The sequence below is a fragment of the Anomaloglossus baeobatrachus genome, chromosome 5, assembly GCF_048569485.1.
Source record: "Anomaloglossus baeobatrachus isolate aAnoBae1 chromosome 5, aAnoBae1.hap1, whole genome shotgun sequence".
In the NCBI taxonomy this organism is placed as follows: domain Eukaryota; kingdom Metazoa; phylum Chordata; class Amphibia; order Anura; family Aromobatidae; genus Anomaloglossus; species Anomaloglossus baeobatrachus.
Window position 1 is genome coordinate 42,152,638 of NC_134357.1, and position 19,185 is coordinate 42,171,822.

General features: G+C 42.3%; 1 protein-coding gene across 2 annotated transcripts in view; it reads right to left on the minus strand.

Moving 5' to 3' along the window:
- C5H10orf90 (chromosome 5 C10orf90 homolog) overlaps nucleotides 1–19,185 on the minus strand; it is a 282,565-nt gene that overhangs the window by 108,214 nt on the left and 155,166 nt on the right. For both annotated transcript variants that reach the window (XM_075352249.1, XM_075352250.1), the window contains exon 5: nucleotides 16,480–16,677. In XM_075352249.1, coding sequence (XP_075208364.1) covers nucleotides 16,480–16,677 — 198 coding nt within the window. The remainder of the gene's footprint in view (nucleotides 1–16,479; nucleotides 16,678–19,185) is intronic.

A 19,185-nucleotide genomic window follows, 5' to 3' on the forward strand; every position in this document is an offset into this window, starting at 1 on the left:
AAAAATTTTTGAAAAATATCCACAATCTTAAGGTTACAAGTCCATTTGAAGAGATCTTGATATTTCTTTGTCCTTAGTGTGCAACATAATCAAGAAATATACAACCCATAACACTGTAGTTAATCTCCCTAATCATCGAGAGCAGAGAAACATTGCTGAAAGGCTGCAACACAGGATAGTCCGGGTGGTGGATCAGCAGCCACAATCAAGTTGCAAAGAAATTCAAGCTGTCTTGCAGGCTTAGGGTGCATCAGTGTCAGCGCAAACTATCTGTCGACGATTGAATGAAATGAAATGCTATGGAGGAGACCCAGGAGGACCCCACTGCTGACACAGAGACATAAAAATGCTAGACTGCAGTTTGCAAAAGTGTAAGTAAGTAACCAAAATATTTCTGGGAAAGCGTCTTGTGGACAGAAAAGACCGATATAGAGCTTTCTGGTAAAGCACATAATTCTACTGATTACCGAAAACGGAATGAGTCCTTGAAAGAACAGAGTATAGTACCTACAGTCACATATGGTAGAGGTCAGAGATGTTTTGGGGTTGTTTTTTTGCCTCTGGCACTGGGGGCAAAAAATCATGAAATCTGAAGATTATTAAAGGATTTTGGGTGGCAAATGCAGTGCCCAGTGTCAGAAAGCTCCTGGGTTTGTAACCTAGGTCATGGGTCTTCGAGCAGGACAATATCCCCAAACATATTTCAAGAAGAAATGGATGGAAACAAATGCTGGAAAGTTCTGAAGTGTCAGCAATGAGTCCGGATCTAAATCCTATTAACACCTGTGGAGAGATGTTAAAATTGCTGTTGGGAGAAGAGAAGACGCCTTCAAATATGAGAGACCTGGAGCAGATTATAAAGAAGAGTCCAAAATTCCAGGTGAGAGGAGTAAGAAGCTTGTGGACAGGTATAGGAGGTGACTGATTGCAGATATTTATTCCACAGGGTGTGTAAGCAAAGATTAAGTTGAGGGTGTTAATAATTCTGTCGGGACCAATTTTGGAGTTTTGTGTAAAATGATGTCCAAATTTGCTCCTGTATCAGTTGGGCTCTTATAGATGCAAATACAATTGAGTGCAAAGAGGGAGCAATGATCGGGGTGCAGGCAGAGAGAGGAATGAGCGGTTTCAGTGACTGACACTGCTCACTTTGCCTTTGCCTGCGCCCCCGCCATCAGTGCACTGGATGCCTGTGGTCGTAGAATCATGCCAGCCAGCAGCAGCAGGCATTCAGCAACATCACTTCCTCCCCCCACGAAGACGTAGAGCCCTAGGCAGGTGCCTACCCTGCCTACTCCTCGTCCCCTCTTTGTTTCCGCCGGCTCTGGTAAGTTATGCTTTACATTCTCGAGCTCTAAAATTGGCCACGATAATTTGTATATTCTTCTTGTTGGAGTAATTACTGTTTTCAGCTCCTCTGGAATTTTGATAATGTGTATTAGTAAAGAACTTTGCATAATGCATCCGATTACCCTAATAACACTACTATTACAGTAGACATTACAGACATGAAGGGCTTTTACAGGGAATGCATGTAATGCTGGTTTTAGTAATTAGATCATTAGATGCGGGTTTTTAAAAGTGAAATAATGAGTTTATTATAGTTTCTAAATGTTAAAGCTATTTAAAAAAACAAAAAAACATAAAAACTACCCCATGGCATGCACATACCGCTACAAGCTTTCTTTCTGACAGTGTCCCAGGGTTTGGGTTCGTCAGTACATCTTCTGTGTAGACGATAACAGTCAGGACCCTGTAGTGCTTTTTAAGTCACTTTCTTTTTGTCTTGTGCTGTTCAATTACTTTTTTTTTCACTCTATTATTATAAAATGGTGCACATTGTTTGATGAATTTTGTGCAAAATCAAAAATGCTCATTCATTATGTCTGTCTTTAACTTTTTTTGCAACTTTTTACTGCAAAAAATTAGCATGTACCAAAAAATACCGTACTTTTCGTTTTATAAGATGCACTGGATTATTAGATGCACCCCAAATTTAGAGGGGAAAAAAATGAAAAAAAAAATATGGGGTCTGTCTTGTAATCCAGTGCTGTCTTATAAGAGGAGGGGGCTGCAGCAGTGGAGGAGCGGGGTCACAGGAGGCAGGGATGGTGGTAAAGTTGGGTGATGCAGCGGGTGTCCTTGCTGTGGGCATTGTGAGGCAGAAGGAGAATCCAGAAACTGTCAGTGGTGCAGACTTCAAAGAAATGGTGCCCAGAGTCGGCGTGTGCGCAGAGGGAGTTCTCGGCTCAATGACAAGCTGCGATCTCATCTGCACACACGCCACCTCTGAGTGCCATTTTCCTTACGGTCACTACAGTGAGATTAATGGGTCGGAGGAGGCACGTGCGCAGATGGAGCTCTAGGCTCAATGAGAAGCCAAGATCTCATCTGCGCACGCGCCACCTCTGGGCGCTATTTTCCTTAAGTCCGCTGCTGGGAGATCAATGGGCCAGAGGCGGCGCATGAGCAGATGAGAGCTTGAGCCAAGAGCTCCATCTGCGCGCACGCTGACTCCAGGCGACATTATTTGAAGCCTGCACTGCTGACATTTTCAGAATGGCGGCCCCTGACTCCCCACCAACAGCTCAGCGTGCCACCCACAGCACAGCTTGGTGCCAACAGGAAGCCCACAGCTCAGCACTCGCGGCCTGCAGCATCTCGCCTGTCTCCTGTGACCCATCTCCACTACCCTCGGTAAGCTACAGTTAGATTATAAGACGCACCCCTCATTTTCCTCCCAAATTTTTTGGAGGAAAAGTGTGTCTTATAATCCAAAAAATACAGTACATAGAATCACTCCAGGAGGGGTTGTGGAGTACATTTGTGCCAAAATGTTGTGACTTTTTAAAAAGTGAATCAGCTGAAAACCCAAAAGCATGATCACAATGATAAGCATAAAGAAAAACAACACTGACATTGAAAAAAATACACACAAATGAAAAATAGGTGAAAAATACCAAAAGTTAGATAAAAAAGTAACAGCTAAACGCCCAAATCATCAGACAGTGTAAATGATGATGCTATTGAATACATAGAAAATCTTGATATTCGACTTTGATTTTTATCCTTTTGATATTTTTCAATCATTGTCTAGTGTCTGGTGTTTATTTTTATATGATGTAAGGTATACGTTCATACGATGAAATAAATAAATCAGACAGTGGAAAGAAAACTGCATGCTGCATCTCATATGGATGTGTACTCTGATTCTTTGCCCTAACCTAGGCTTCTAATAGCTGCCATTATATCCCCTGCTATCTAATATGAGATGACTCTGCCAAGAATGTCTCAGTCTACACAGCAAAGTTACAAAGTAAGTTACAGAATACCATCTAAAAGTGGGGATCAAGTGAAAAGACATGGAGAGGATATTTTAGGTTTCCCATTATAATTGAGCATGCGTGAGTCTGATAGTGGTGTAAAAGTCCTTGTATCTGGTCCCTGACAGTGATAACACACAGATCCCATAAACAAAAGCAGAGTATTTTCAGTATTTTTCAGTTTATTCTCCAACTTCTTTTTTTGCGTAGTATAAGTGATAACATTCAGTACTTAAATGAGTCACCATATAATGCATAATGGGAAAATCTTTTAGCCACATCAGTGAATGTGGTAGTGGGAACTAAAATGATAATGCTGGCAAAACTAAATCAGTATTTTATCATAGGTTTGCACATGTAAAATGCCGGTTCTATGAGTTGAAAGAACTAAGTTGAATCATTTCATTTTCTAGGAATATGTAGTGGAGAGAGTGGTTGCCAGTCGTAACAGAATTCTTGTAGTCTTCATATAAAAGGATATATTCAAGAACAAGTGCAACGTTACAAAGGAGACATACAGTATTGAAGTCAGAAACAAACTACGGCAATAGTCAAGCTAGCCAAAATTAGACATTCCAGATAAGCAAAAAGATTTGCAGTCCATGTCTGTGGTTCTTCTACCAGCCAGTATCTGCGGCTCCTTTTCTGATCAGTGCTACTGGCACGACGCATATGAAAAGGGGAGCCATGTGATGGCCGGCCTGGCTTGCCCTGACTTCTGTAGATATGGATGAGAATGAGTGCAGATGCGTCGTTACTAGGGATGATCGAATACCTCAAATATTCGGCTTCGCGAATATTTTCCGAATAGGTCGCCGCTATGCGAATATTCAATGCGCAATGTAGTTTATCCAAATAGTTGTTATTCAGGTTTCTCATAGACTTACATTGCGCATCGAATATTCGCGAATAGTCAAATAGTGGCAACCTATTCAGAAAATATTCGAGAAGCCGAATATTTGAAGTATTCCATCATCCCTAGTCGTTACCTTTGGGAGTGACCCCATGTGTCATTGGAGGAATCCTCGTCGTAGACGGGGAGATGACTGCAATAACCACACGACAGTCTTAATAAAAATAACTGGAACCTCTTTATTCTTGCACGTTCACTGTCCATCCTTCTGGTCCATAGGATCCCCCATGCTGTGTCCTTCGTCTTCGGGGAAAAACTCTGCTAACTAGCCCTGGGTAACTACCACCAGCAGCTCCCATATACTTTATCTTCCCCTGGTATCTATTCCTTTAGCAGCTGCCGTGTCTCATTCTTTCGCGCGTCCCACACACGCAGTCTCTCCTGGCACCAGTACGAGGTCCCACTGAAGTCTCCAAGCCCCAGTGTCCCTCCGGTCCGAAGGTTGATCTGCTGCCCGTGAGACGGGTGAGGGCTTGACACCTTGTGAAGGAGTTCCCTCCAGCTCAGGCAGACTGTAACACAAGCCCTGCCTGGCACAATTCCTGTCGCTCAACTGACTAGATTCTTTCTGCACACATGCTGTAACCCTCTGCTTACTCCTCCCACCTTATCTCCGTCTAATTGACAACCCTCTACTGTACTCTGTGTTCCTTGTTTAACTCCTATAGCTGACTAATATACTCCCATCCTCCACCACCTGTTGCTTGTTCTCTAGTTCCCACTAAAGCTATCTTATTACTACTACCATACCTTTTACATCTACACCTGGCCCTGTACTATATCCTCCACTGAACACAGCACGAAGGACCAGTACATAATATACACAGTATTTACAATATTTATAACTACACCAGCTGTGACCGCCAAGTGGAACAGATCAGTATACCCATTTGGCTCTGCTACATCTTATCTTTACTTTACAATTGCAATACCCATTTACACCATCTTCGTAGGAGAGGGCGCTATTCACCTATCGCCTACACACCTGCCTCCTTTAAGGTCGTCCGTCCCCGGCTGATTTTTTGTCATGTAAGATGCGTAGCATCCTCCTGTTTTGTTTTTTTTTCTTACAATAAACACGTTTACATTCTTACACTTTACAATATACATTTTCGGATATCCTGCTTACCAGGTAGGCTTCAGACTACCACAGGACCTGGGGCTCCACACAATGGCACGTAGTACCTGACATACCCCACATGACTTGCATCATAAATAGCATTTCTATTTTCACACACAATACTTTCAAATTAACTCTTTTCTTCATAATCTAAGTTGTATGCAGGCCAACAGGACCCGGATAAAAGCACTCTGGCTCCGGGCTGATGACCTGCAAAAACAAAAACAGTCCACATAGAAACCGTCCCTCAAAAGTTTTTTCTCCAGGTCTGATGGCCAAAACAGTCCACACAGGAACTGTCCTTGGGGCAGCACCAGTTCTCAGTGCCCTCCGTACACCCACAGTCGGGGGTCCGTACTCTTCTGCCTCCCTCCTTCCTTGAAGGAGGATAGTCCCGGAACACTTGCAGTCCTTTTAACTACTGACAATGCAACCGACATCTTTTGATGAACGATCGTGCAACAGGCACTTCAACAAACCCAGGTGCTAGGTTTCTTCACTTAGACTCCCCCGTCTGCACCTAAACTGTGAAATGAGCCCCTTGAGCAATATTGAAGACAGAGGTTGGCTGTGTGGTACCAGTACATATTATACACAGTATTTACAATATATAAAACTACACCAGCGGTGACCGCCAAGTGGAGCTGAGCGGCGCACCTGTTCAGCTGTGCTACATCTTATCTTTACTTTACACTTGCAATACCTATTTACACTATATTCATAGGAGAGTGAGCTATTTGCCTATCTCCTACACATACATCACATGGCGCCGGATTTGCTAATCAGAGGAGGCACTGGGTAGGAGGAGGTTTGTGGGGCTCTATTAGAGCAACCATGGACAACTGACAAAGCCACAGCAATAGGATGTTACTGTCACACAGTGACTACTGGGTTTCCGCCAGGAGAAAAGGAACCTTCAGCGAGAGCTATAACAAAGGAATACGATACAACTGTGGGCCCTGGCACTAAGGAGATGAGAGAGGGGTCACCTCCTGCACTCACCTGAGGCTGATTCCTGCAGTCCCTAATGTCTCTGTATGGGTCCCTTCCCCCATCGCTGAACATGTGACTAGGCCCTCGCTTGCCATGAACTCACCCTGGCTAATGAGAAGGCCGACGAGAGCACTAGTCTAACCACTATAATATAACACAATAGTAGGAAGATAGACGGGGAAATAGACACAAAAGGAAAACACTCCAAGCAACTCCAATGCAGAAAAATACTGTAATTGTCACAAAACCTCAGCTTCTTCCAGACATTAGCTCCTTCCAAGGTGGACAGCTTAGATATGAGAATCTATAACTGATATCAGATGTTAAAACACATGACTATTTATAGCGAAGGGAAGTGATCACAAAGAGCTGCACTTGAGATTAAGACTCCAAAGGACAGCCAGATAGGAAAGGGTCCTTAACCCCTGCAGCACCAAATATAAGCAAATACATTTAACTATAAGATGCAGCAGACCTGTGCACAATAAGGTGCTGTGACCTTCTGGTCCCTGACTCGCCAGAGATCCCCCAAGAGCGGGGCACACCTATTACAGGCACAAGTCTTTTTGCTCAATTCTATCAGACAGGTGTTCAGATTTCCTGCAGCAGCTCCACAGGAGAAATGATGCTTTACTGAATGCTCAATTTAATAGCCATGGTTATATTCAATCCTCCAGAGAAAAATAAATCCTATTATTAATTTTAAAGTAACTAAATTATGATGACTCCATCACAGAACAGGTGTAAATGTCATTGGAGCCTGGGCCGCTCACTAGGAATTTCAAGGCCCCATACTAGCAAAATTTTCAGACCCCTTTGAGACTCCACCTAGGCTTTACCCCAGCGAAGAGGCTTAATAAAGCCCGGGTCCTAATAAAGCTAAGTAATTACCCCAGGGCCTGGCTGGGACCCCCTCTTAACCGGGTCCCATATACTAGTCATGGTTGTCATGCTCTGATAGCGGGTATGATTGGGGCTGTTGCCCACAGCAGGGAGAGCACTGCGCATGCGCTGGGCAGGAAACACAAGGCGCATGTGTGATATTTCTGTCCAGATCACTGTGTTCAGTATGAAGTACTGGAGCACTTGCAAGCAAAATATATATAATGGAGCAATCTTGATTTTCTATACACTGAATAATTAGTCTGTGTCCACATAGGTTCATCTAAAAATATCTTAAAAAAAACCCTACCCAGATCTGCAAATGGTTTGGTAGTCATAAACTACCAGATAAACCCACTTAAAAGTGTTCCCATGACCCTTGCAGTAGGAAAACCTGGAAGTGAGTATTCAATTTCCCTGCAGCGCCCCCAGAGGGATAATTGAGAATCAGTGTCTATTCGAATCAATGGGTTATCTGGACTGGGCAGGACCTTCAGAACTAGAGGTTGGATATTTTGGCCCTCTTCTGGCTAAGAAATGAGAATTTTGAGTAGGTGACCCTCTATTTTCATTCAAAATATCCTAAGGGTATTTTCACAAAGAGTTTATGTGGATTTTGGAGTGAAATTGTCACACGGTGACTGCTCAAAACTTGCCAAATCTCAGGACTACTTCTGACGTTGCTCACACATAAGAGTCAGACACCCCACACAATGCTGCTTTTGAGTTGCACAGACAGGCTCAGGCATTGACCAGATATACTCTTGTTAGTAATCGGGCTTGCAGGAGTTAATTTCTGCTAGCCTGTGGATTATTTCTTGAGTCACATGTTGCAGGAGACCCATCACAGCCGCCTCCACCCTTTTTAAGATGGTGGAGCCTGTTCTCCCATGCTGATGATAGCTTTATAAGATCCCGGGCCTTGAGCATTATCTTGTTGCTGGTGAACGTCTATGAGCTGTTTGGTGTGTTGTGGAAATACTCTTGTCGTCCGATTATTTCTTCCCTTCCTTTAGTTTCCTCGTAATCATGTATTGTATATACTTCTGTGAGTGATTGCTCAAAGTTTGAGTTTTGTTTTTTTTCCCCTGTCTGTTTATTTGTGTGGATTAATCACTCTTGGCCGGGGCCTCTCCTGGGTGGAGGGAGAAGGGCAACTGGACCAGGGTTGTTCAGGAACTAGGGCAAGGAAGGCGACCCAAACATCGTCACCTTCAGGCGTATCTTTGGGATCAGGGTCAGTGAGAGTTCCCCAAGCATCAGGGCCAGTTTAGGCTCCCCTGTTCCTAGTGATCCCATCACACCCTGTGACAGTAATCTGCTCTAAAATCCATATAAAAATAATTTCAAATACTTTTTGAAGTGGAATTTGAAGCTGATCTGTATAATAATTCATATAAAACGCACACACAAACATGTATATATATATATATATATATATATATATATATATATATATATACACAGTTAGGTCCAGAAATATTTGGACAGTGACACAAGTTTTGTTATTTTAGCTGTTTACAAAAACATGTTCAGAAATACAATTATATATATAATATGGGCTGAAAGTGCACACTCCCAGCTGCAATATGAGAGTTTTCACATCCAAATCGGAGAAAGGGTTTAGGAATCATAGCTCTGTAATGCATAGCCTCCTCTTTTTCAAGGGACCAAAAGTAATTGGACAAGGGACTCTAAGGGCTGCAATTAACTCTGAAGGCGTCTCCCTCGTTAACCTGTAATCAATGAAGTAGTTAAAAGGTCTGGGGTTGATTACAGGTGTGTGGTTTTGCATTTGGAAGCTGTTGCTGTGACCAGACAACATGCGGTCTAAGGAACTCTCAATTGAGGTGAAGCAGAACATCCTGAGGCTGAAAAAAAAGAAAAAATCCATCAGAGAGATAGCAGACATGCTTGGAGCAGCAAAATCAACAGTCGGGTACATTCTAAGAAAAAAGGAATTGACTGGTGAGCTTGGGAACTCAAAAAGGCCTAGGCGTCCACGGATGACAACAGTGGTGGATGATCGCCGCATACTTTCTTTGGTGAAGAAGAACCCGTTCACAACATCAACTGAAGTCCAGAACACTCTCAGTGAAGTAGGTGTATCTGTCTCTAAGTCAACAGTAAAGAGAAGACTCCATGAAAGTAAATATAAAGGGTTCACATCTAGATGCAAACCATTCATCAATTCCAAAAATAGACAGGCCAGAGTTAAATTTGCTGAAAAACACCTCATGAAGCCAGCTCAGTTCTGGAAAAGTATTCTATGGACAGATGAGACCAAGATCAACCTGTACCAGAATGATGGGAAGAAAAAAGTTTGGAGAAGAAAGGGAACGGCACATGATCCAAGGCACACCACATCCTCTGTAAAACATGGTGGAGGCAACGTGATGGCATGGGCATGGATGGCTTTCAATGGCACTGGGTCACTTGTGTTTATTGATGACATAACAGCAGACAAGAGTAGCCGGATGAATTCTGAAGTGTACCGGGATATACTTTCAGCCCAGATTCAGCCAAATGCCGCAAAGTTGATCGGACGGCGCTTCATAGTACAGATGGACAATGACCCCAAGCATACAGCCAAAGCTACCCAGGAGTTCATGAGTGCAAAAAAGTGGAACATTCTGCAATGGCCAAGTCAATCACCAGATCTTAACCCAATTGAGCATGCATTTCACTTGCTCAAATCCAGACTTAAGACGGAAAGACCCACAAACAAGCAAGACCTGAAGGCTGCGGCTGTAAAGGCCTGGCAAAGCATTAAGAAGGAGGAAACCCAGCGTTTGGTGATGTCCATGGGTTCCAGACTTAAGGCAGTGATTGCCTCCAAAGGATTCGCAACAAAATATTGAAAATAAAAATATTTTGTTTGGGTTTGGTTTATTTGTCCAATTACTTTTGACCTCCTAAAATGTGGAGTGTTTGTAAAGAAATGTGTACAATTCCTACAATTTCTATCAGATATTTTTGTTCAAACCTTCAAATTAAACGTTACAATCTGCACTTGAATTCTGTTGTTGAGGTTTCATTTCAAATCCAATGTGGTGGCATGCAGAGCCCAACTCGCGAAAATTGTGTCACTGTCCAAATATTTCTGGACCTAACTGTATATTAGGAAATTATATATGAAATTGGCTTTCTAAGCTGGACAATCCATTAGAAGGCTACTTCAATAAACAGAAAGGTAATACATAAGTTGCATAGGGTAAAATGGATTTTCATAGTAAGTACACCAGCCTTGTCAGGTCTACCAGATCTATTATAATAATATACGCAGTTGGTATTGTGGAATCTAATGACAAATCTGCTTTATTGTTCAGGAATCCAAATGCCCGTGTGATTATATAGGGCGGCATTTGTGCAATTAATAGGTCCAGAGATGTAAATGCTGTCACTGATCTATTGTCTGGCCTCGGTGCGATCAATAAACAAATTGTAATGTGTTCTCTTCTGAAAAGAGTATTTATTCCTCCAACACAAATGGTGAACACGACAATGATTAATTCAGGCAGAATTCCCCCGTACTGAACGGTTTGGGATTGAACAAGTTGTAAATGCTGTTAACGGTCTAGAATTTATTTTACCGTATCTCTCAACAAAAAAGTTGTCGATATTCTTCTAGTTTGTAATGGAGTGAAGACAAGGTTTCATTCTATGTTAGAAAAGTTTATGCATGGAAGCAAGCAATATAATATACTTATATACTCTATGGGCCCGATTAATCATTTGGGTTTTTTAAATCACTTTTCGTTTTTGACTTGTCTTCTCTAACGCGATTCATGAATTTTGCACAAAGCCCAAATTGTCTTTTTTTTTCTCTATTTAACTGGTTCTGCAACCCTCTTTTAGCGGGAAAAGCCATACATTTCACAAAATGTCACAAAAGGGGAAACTGGAGTAGAGTTGCGTAAAATTTTGCAACTTTATAAAAAATTGCATTTTAAAATCTGTAAAAAAAACAAAACATCTGAAAAGTCAACATTGACGTTCAGAAAACCACAAGAGGCAACTTGAGAAAAGGCTCAAATTGTTTGATGAATTTGTTGCAAATCAGTCACCAATTTAGAGGTAATCATCATACTAAAAATAACAATCAGAAATGCAATAATGAATTGGTGCCCTATATATATATATATATATATATATACATATATATATATATACGGTATATATAAACACAGTACAGACCAAACGTTTGGACACACCTTCTCATTCAAAGAGTTTTTTTTATTTTCATGACTCTGAAAATTGTAGATTCATATTGACGCCATCAAAACTATGAGTTAACACATGTGGAATGAAATACTTAACAAAAAGTGTGAAGCAACTGATAATATGTCTTATATTCTAGGTTCTTCAAAGTAGCCACCTTTTGCTTTGATTACTGCTTTGCACACTCTTGGCATTCTCTTGATAAGCTTCAAGAGGTTGTCACCGGAAATGGTTTTCCAACAGTCTTGAAGGACTTCCCAGAGATGCTGAGCACTTGTTGGCCGTTTTGCCCTCCCTCTGCTGTCCAGCTCACCCCAAACCATCTCGATTGGGTTCAGGTCTGGTGACTGTGGAGGCCAGGTCATCTGACGTAGCACCCCATCACTCTCCTCAGTCAAATAGCCCTTACACAGCCTGGAGGTGTGTTTGGGGTCATTGTCCTGTTGAAAAATAAATGATGGTCCAACTAACCGCAAATGGTATGGAATAGCACGCCGCTGCAAGATGCTGTGGTAGCCATGCTGGTTCAGTATGCCTTCAACTTTGAATAAATCACCAACAGTATCACCAGCAAAGCACCCCCACACCATCTCCATGCTTCATGGTGGGAACCAGGCATGTAGAGTCCATCCGTTCACCTTTTCTGCGTCACACAAAGACACAGTGGTTGGATCCAAAGATCTCAAATTTGGACTAATCAGACAAAAGCACAGATTTCCACTGGTCTAATGGCCATTCATTGTGTTGTTTATCCCAAACAAATCTCTTATGCTTGTTGCCTGTCCTTAGCAGTGGTTTCTTAACAGCTATTTTACCATGAGGGCCTGCTGCACAAAGTCTCCTCTTAACAGTTGTTCTAGAGATGTGTCTGCTGCTAGAACTCTGTGTGGCATTGACCTGGTCTCTAATCTGAGCTGCTGTCAACCTGCGATTTCTGCAGCTGGTGACTCTGATAAACCTATCCTCCGCAGCAGAGGTGACTCTTGGTCTTCCTTTCCTGGGGCGGTCATCATGTGAGCCAGTTTCTTTGTAGCGTTTCATGGTTTTTGCCGCTGCACTTGGGGACACTTTCAAAGTTTTCCCAATTTTTCGGACTGACTGACCTTCATTTCTTAAAGTAATGATGGCCACTCGTTTTTCTTTACTTAGCTGCTTTTTTCTTGCCATAATACAAATTCTAACAGTCTATTCAGTAGGACTATAAAATTGTTCTCCGGCACACTAAAGAAAAATGAAAGAGTCCAAGATGGTGCTCAAAAATGTTTTATTTATTGGTGTGTTCATATATTGTCCAACGTTTCAACCCAGTAAGGGTCTTCTTCAAGGACTATGTATAACAAGAATGACTTTCAAACTAGCACCCAAGAGGATCAAATAAGTATGGAAATTCTAGCATCCAAATATCACTGTAGCGGTATTAAGTAACAACATCAAATGTTCAGTATCACATCACATCAATGGTGAGATGTGATGGAGTAGAGGTCCAAGACCGTCTCAGGCTCCTGACACTCCTCCACAGGTCCTCCATTCACATAGAGCCTTTGGCCAGCCCACATATAGTGAACTCCCACGTTATGCCTTACTAGGGAGCCAGTACCATATGATTTTTGTGGATCCACCGTATAGGCTGTCTAGAATCTCATTTTGCAGGTAACATTGAACACGGACATATACAGGTAGTTCTACACTTGTCATAACACTACCTTGGACCTTGGAGTCCTCCTACTTTTGACTTTGAGACGGTCTTGGACCTCTACTCCACCACATCTCACCATTGATGTGATGCGATACTGAACATTTGATGTTGTTACTTAATATTGCTACAGTGATATTTGAATGCTAGAATTTCCATACTTACCTGATTCTCTTGGGTGCTAGTTTGAAAGTCATTCTTGTTATACGTAGTCCTTGAAGAAGACCCTTACTGGGTTGAAACGTTGGACAATAAATGAACACACCAGTAAATAAAACATTTTTGAGCACCATCTTGGACTCTTTCATTTTTCTTTAGTGTGCTGGAGTACATTTTTATAGTACCAGTGATTTTTCTCCTGAGCACCTAATTAAGTGGTGGTTGAGCCTTGTCTATTCTATAAAGTATTCAGTAGGACTATCAGCTGTGTATGCACTAGACCTCTACACAACACAACTGATGGTCCCAACCCCATTTATAAGACAAGAAATCCCACTTATTTAACCTGACAGGGCACACCTGTGACGTGAAAACCTTTTCCGGTGACTACCTCTTGAAGCTCATCAAGAGAATGCCAAGAGTGTGCAAAGTAGTAATCAAAGCAAAAGCTGGCTACTTTGAAGAACCTAGAATATAAAGCCTGCTTTACACGTTGCAATTTCGCATAGGATATCGTATGTGATTTGCAACGCCCCCATCGTATGTGTGGCACGTTCAATTTGTTGAACGTGCCGCACAAACGATTAACCCCCTGTCACATGTGCTTACCCGTCCATACGACCTCGATGTGGGCGGCGAACGTCCACTTCCTGGAGCGACGTCACGCGGCAGCCGGCCAATAGAAGCGGAGATGAGCGGGACGTAAACATCTCGCCCACCTCTTTCCTTCCGCATTGCCGGCCGGAGCCGCGGGAGGCAGGTAAGATCTGTTCATCATTCCCGGGGTGTCACACACTGCGATGTGTGCTGCCTCGGGAACATTGAACAACCCGACGTGCAATTCGTCAGGATTCAATGACGTGCATGCGATGAACGTTTTAACGTTCAATCGCAATCGCACGTACCTGTCACACACTACAATGTAACTTACGATGCCGGATGTGCGTCACTTACGATGTGACCCCGCTGACACATCGTAAGATATATTGTAGCGTGTAAAGCGGGCTTAAGACATATTTTCAGTTGTTTCACACGTTTTTGTTAAGTATTTCATTCCACATGTGTTAATTCATAGTTTTGATGCTTTCAATGTGAATCTACAATTTTTAGAGTCATGAAAATAAAGAAAACTCTTTGAATGAGAAGATGTGTCCAAACTTTTGGTCTGTACTGTATATATGTGTATATATATATATATATATATATATATATATATATATATATATATATATATATATATATATATATATATATATATACATATGTGTATATATTGAAACTGTTCCAGAAAGTGAAGTATTTCTCCCAGAAAAAAAAACTGGAAAAAAAAGCAAATTGGACATAATTTTACATAAACCCCCAAAGATGGGCTGGACAAAATTTGTAGCACCTTTCCAAAATTGTGGGTAAACAGTTTGTTTCAAGTATTTGAATCTCGTTCATCCTGACCTGTGGTAAGTAACAGGTGTGGGCAGTATGAAAATCACACCTAAAACCAAATAAAATGGGGGGAAGTTGACTCAATCTTTGCATTGTGTGTCTGTGTGTGCCACATTAACCATGGAGAACAGAAAGAGGAGAAGAAAACTGTCTGAGAACGTGAGTACCAAAATTATTGAAAATATCAACAATCTCAAGGTTACGAGAGATATTGATGTTCCTTTGTCCAATATATACACCAAGGGAGGGGGTGGGGGCTATAGTAAATTCGTCACAGGGGAGGCTGGGGACTACAGAATATACATCATAGGAAGGGCTGGGAGCTACAGTGTATACATTACAGGAGGGGCTGGGAGCTACAGTGTATACATTACAGGAAGGGCTGGGGTTACAATATAGGCATCACAGGAGAGGCTGTGGGCTACAGTATATACATCACAGGAGAGGCTGGGGGCTACAGTATATACATCACAGGGAAGGCTGGGGGCTACAGTACATACATCACAAGAGGGGCTGTGGCATAGATATTACTGGGGGGCATACACATTACTGGGTGTCATATGCATGCAGTCCTGGGGTGGGGGTCAAACTGGGGGCCCCATACAGTTCTAGGGGGCCCAAACAGATCTGAGGGGCCTAATCAGCTCTGAGGGGCCTATACAGCTCTGGAGAGGCACATACAGCTCTGGGGGGGCACCATAAAGCTCTGGTGGGCTAATACAGCTGGGGGGTAGAAGGAGGGGGCACATACAGCTCTGGGCTTGGGTGGCACTGCCTGGCACTATGGCTCCTCTCTCTCTAGTTTCTTCATCTGTGGGACGAGAACACATTGCGTGCTACGTCTCCCACAGATGAACTTCAATGCACATGAACACAGTGTTTAGCATATTTATACCATAAGAGGTATGTCAAAATTAAAAACATTTTGAAACATCAAACTTGCCATTTTTCAGTAATTCCATTTCCTCCAAAAACACAATAAAAAGCGACCAAAGCATGGTCTGCACCCCAAAACAAATACCAATAAAAACATCAGCTGAAAGTGCAAAACTCAAGCTCCCAGACAGCTTAATTGGTTGAACAATTAAAAAAATACAGGTTTTAGAATATGGCAAATTAATTTGACAAGTTATACATTTTTTTAACCATTAAAATATAAAAAAATATGTTTACATTTGTTCAATCCATAATTGTACTGACCTAGAAAATTATCTTGCAAAATGAGCGGCGTAAGGGTAAAAACAAACAAACAAAAAAAAAATTATTGGGTTTTATAGTCCTCACTTGGAATGTTTTTTTTGCGGTTTAATCAGTACATCATATGATAAAATGTATGGCGGTGTTCTAAACTACAACTTGTCCTGCACAAAATAAGCCGCCACATGGCTATGTAAAAGGAAAAATGAAAAAGTTATGGCTCTTGGAGGAAGGGGAGATAAAAACAAAAGTCCGAAAATCCGAAAAATTGCCTGGTCCTTAAGAAGATGGAAATACTAAGAGGACACGACCAAGGTGAACCGAACCTTAGACACGTCCTCTGGGTGCTCAAATCTATCTATTCTGTCTCGATGGTTCCGTTATTCCATTTTATGATCTGTATCATTTTATATATTAAGTTTTTTGTGTTTTTTTTATTTAGTGTTCCTTTATGGTCCCTTTGGTGATAACACAAGATACAGAGAATTTGACGTTGGCTAACTAGACGTTAATAGCAGAATGTCATATTGCAGATTACCTTTCCGAGAGATGTTTTCCTTCTGCAAATTCAGCTTATTCTGGATGGAAATCTGTTTTCCAAATATGAAGTTGAAGGTTGTTACGCTTGACCTTTCTGCTCCAAGATGACCAAAGCTCCGGAGAGGAGAACCTGCGTCTACATAAATCTCTCTAACGGGCGGAGGATCCTTCTTCAGTGTTTGCGGGTAATCGAAGGCTGCGGATATAAAAGTTTATAGTTAATCTTAGCGAGGCTATAAAAGAGAATAGTGTTTAAAAAAAGTGAGGCATCTGAGACCATACACGGGAGGGAAACCGAGTCGAGTAATTTCCCCTGATATGTTGGCTGGAATAATTTTTTTTTATGAAATCAGATGATGTGGATAAATGCAGAAAATGTTTAAGCCACGGGCAAAGAAAATATAAACAGGGAATTGTTAGTTATCCGCATTCATAATTCATCCTCGTTTTATATAAATGCATCTTTTGTGGCTACAATAACTTCGTAAATCAGTTTCTTTACCTGCTCTGCTTACAAAGAGCTTTTCAGAAAATGGAAAACTTATCTTAAATTCCATCATCACATCATGATTTTGTCCCTAACACATGGACCCAAGTTTTTGTGTGAGCAGCCTTCCTGCAACAGTACACACTCATTTCTTGAGCTGTGCATAACCCCTCCCCCAGCACTGATTGGCAGCTTCCTGTTTACATTGTCAGCAAGTTGCCAATCAGTGATGTGGGTGGGGTTACACTGATTACCTGGACTGCATGGCAAGAGACACCTAGTCCTTCAGTGATAATCTCCTGCTGATAGTATTGAAACTGCAGCAAGTGACTGGTGAATCAGGCTCTCAGCCCCTACATCATGCTACTCTCAGATTAAGGAAGTGTAAGCAGAACTGTGGAAACAACAGGGCTGGTTTGCAGAGTAGAAGAAAGAATGGGTTTGAATATCGCGCCAAGACCACAGATCCATCAAAGGTATTTATTCCTTGTGTTTGTCCTGATGAAGGGGACGGAAATGTAGCTGCAACACGTAGACCCATGTAAATAAAGGAATTCTTCCAAACTCTCGGTGGATCTGTGGTCTTGCCGCGGTATTCAAACCCGTTCTTTCGTCTACTCTGCAAACCTACTCTCAGATTAAAGAAGCCCTCCAACTAACTTTTTATTCATTAAATGTGTGTATATATGTACCATGTTATCCCGAAAATAAGACACTGACTTGTATTATTTTTTGCTGCGAAAAATGCGCTAGGGCTTATTTTCAGGGTAGCGAGTGTTTTGGTTAAAGGATGGGTGGGGGGCTTAAGTTGACCTACCCCAAATAAGGCAGAAACTATCCTTATATTATTTTTTGCAACGAAAAATGTGCTAGGGCTTATTTTCAGGGTAGGATTTATTTTTGAGGAAGCACAGGAGGGGGGTAAGTTTGCCATCCCAAAAAAGGCAGACACCCTCATTATATTATTTTTTGCAACGAAAAATGGGCAACGCTTATTTTCATGGTAGGGCTTATTTTTTTCGAGAAGTAGGGGTTGGGGGTAAGTTTACCCCTCCAAAAAGGCAGACACGTCCCAGGAGAATAATACTTACCAGACCCCGGACATCTGTGTCGCTCCCAGGTCCTCATGCGATTCAAAGAGGGTAGCTCCCAGCAGGTCCTTGTGTGCTCCACAGCGGCCCTCCCCTGCTTCTAGCCGAGATACACACATCAGATCGCAGGAACATCATACATAAACACACAGAAACATCTGGTGATACCATACTGCTTCTGGCTGGCAGCACTGTGGAACAAAAGTACCTGTGGTGGAACGCATCAATGCGTTCCACTGCAGGTCCTCTATGTATTCCACCGCAAGTCTTCATGTTCCACTGAATCCCATGTCACCAGAGAAGTACGGTATCACTGGATATGTGTGTGTGTGTGTGTGTGTGTCTGCGTGCGTTCCACCACAGGTCCTTTATGCATTACACAAGTGGCCACCCAATAGCAGAGGAGGGGCGGAGATGAGCGGCCGGAACATGCCGCCCACCTCCTTCCTTCCTCATTGCCGGTGGATGCAGGTAAGGAGATGTTCGTCGTTCCTGCGGTGTCACACATAGTGATGTGTGCTGCCGCAGGAACGACGAACAACCGGCGGCATGCACCACCAACGATATTTTGAAAAGGAGCGACGTGTCAACGATCAAGGTTTTTTAATGTTTTTGCAATCGTTGATTGTCTCTCCTTGGTGCCACACGCTACTATGTCGGTAACGGCGCCGGATGTGCGTCACTAACGACGTGACCCCGACGATGTATCGTTAGCGATGTCGCAGCGTGTAAAGCACCCTTTACTCTCGGTATTGGGCTTATTTTTGAGGAAACACATAATATATTGAGGGTGAATGAATATACTCATTTACCATTGCTCTCTCCATTGTCCACTGCTGTTCTTCTGCTCTTCTGATTGACGTCAACTCTCTGCAGACTATTCCCAATCACACTGTGCTCTGCGTGATCCGGAAGTGACTTTTAAGTCTATGGAGAGTGAGAACTATGCTCAGAATGACATAGAATGGCTTTCATTGTAAAAGAGACTTTTGGGTAAGACATGGAGTGAGCTGGCAGGTCACAATTGCGGTGACATCAATCAGAAGAGGAACATAACGGCGCTGGACACCCGAGAGAGCACAGTCACACTACATTACATGTACATACACACATTTAAACAATAAAA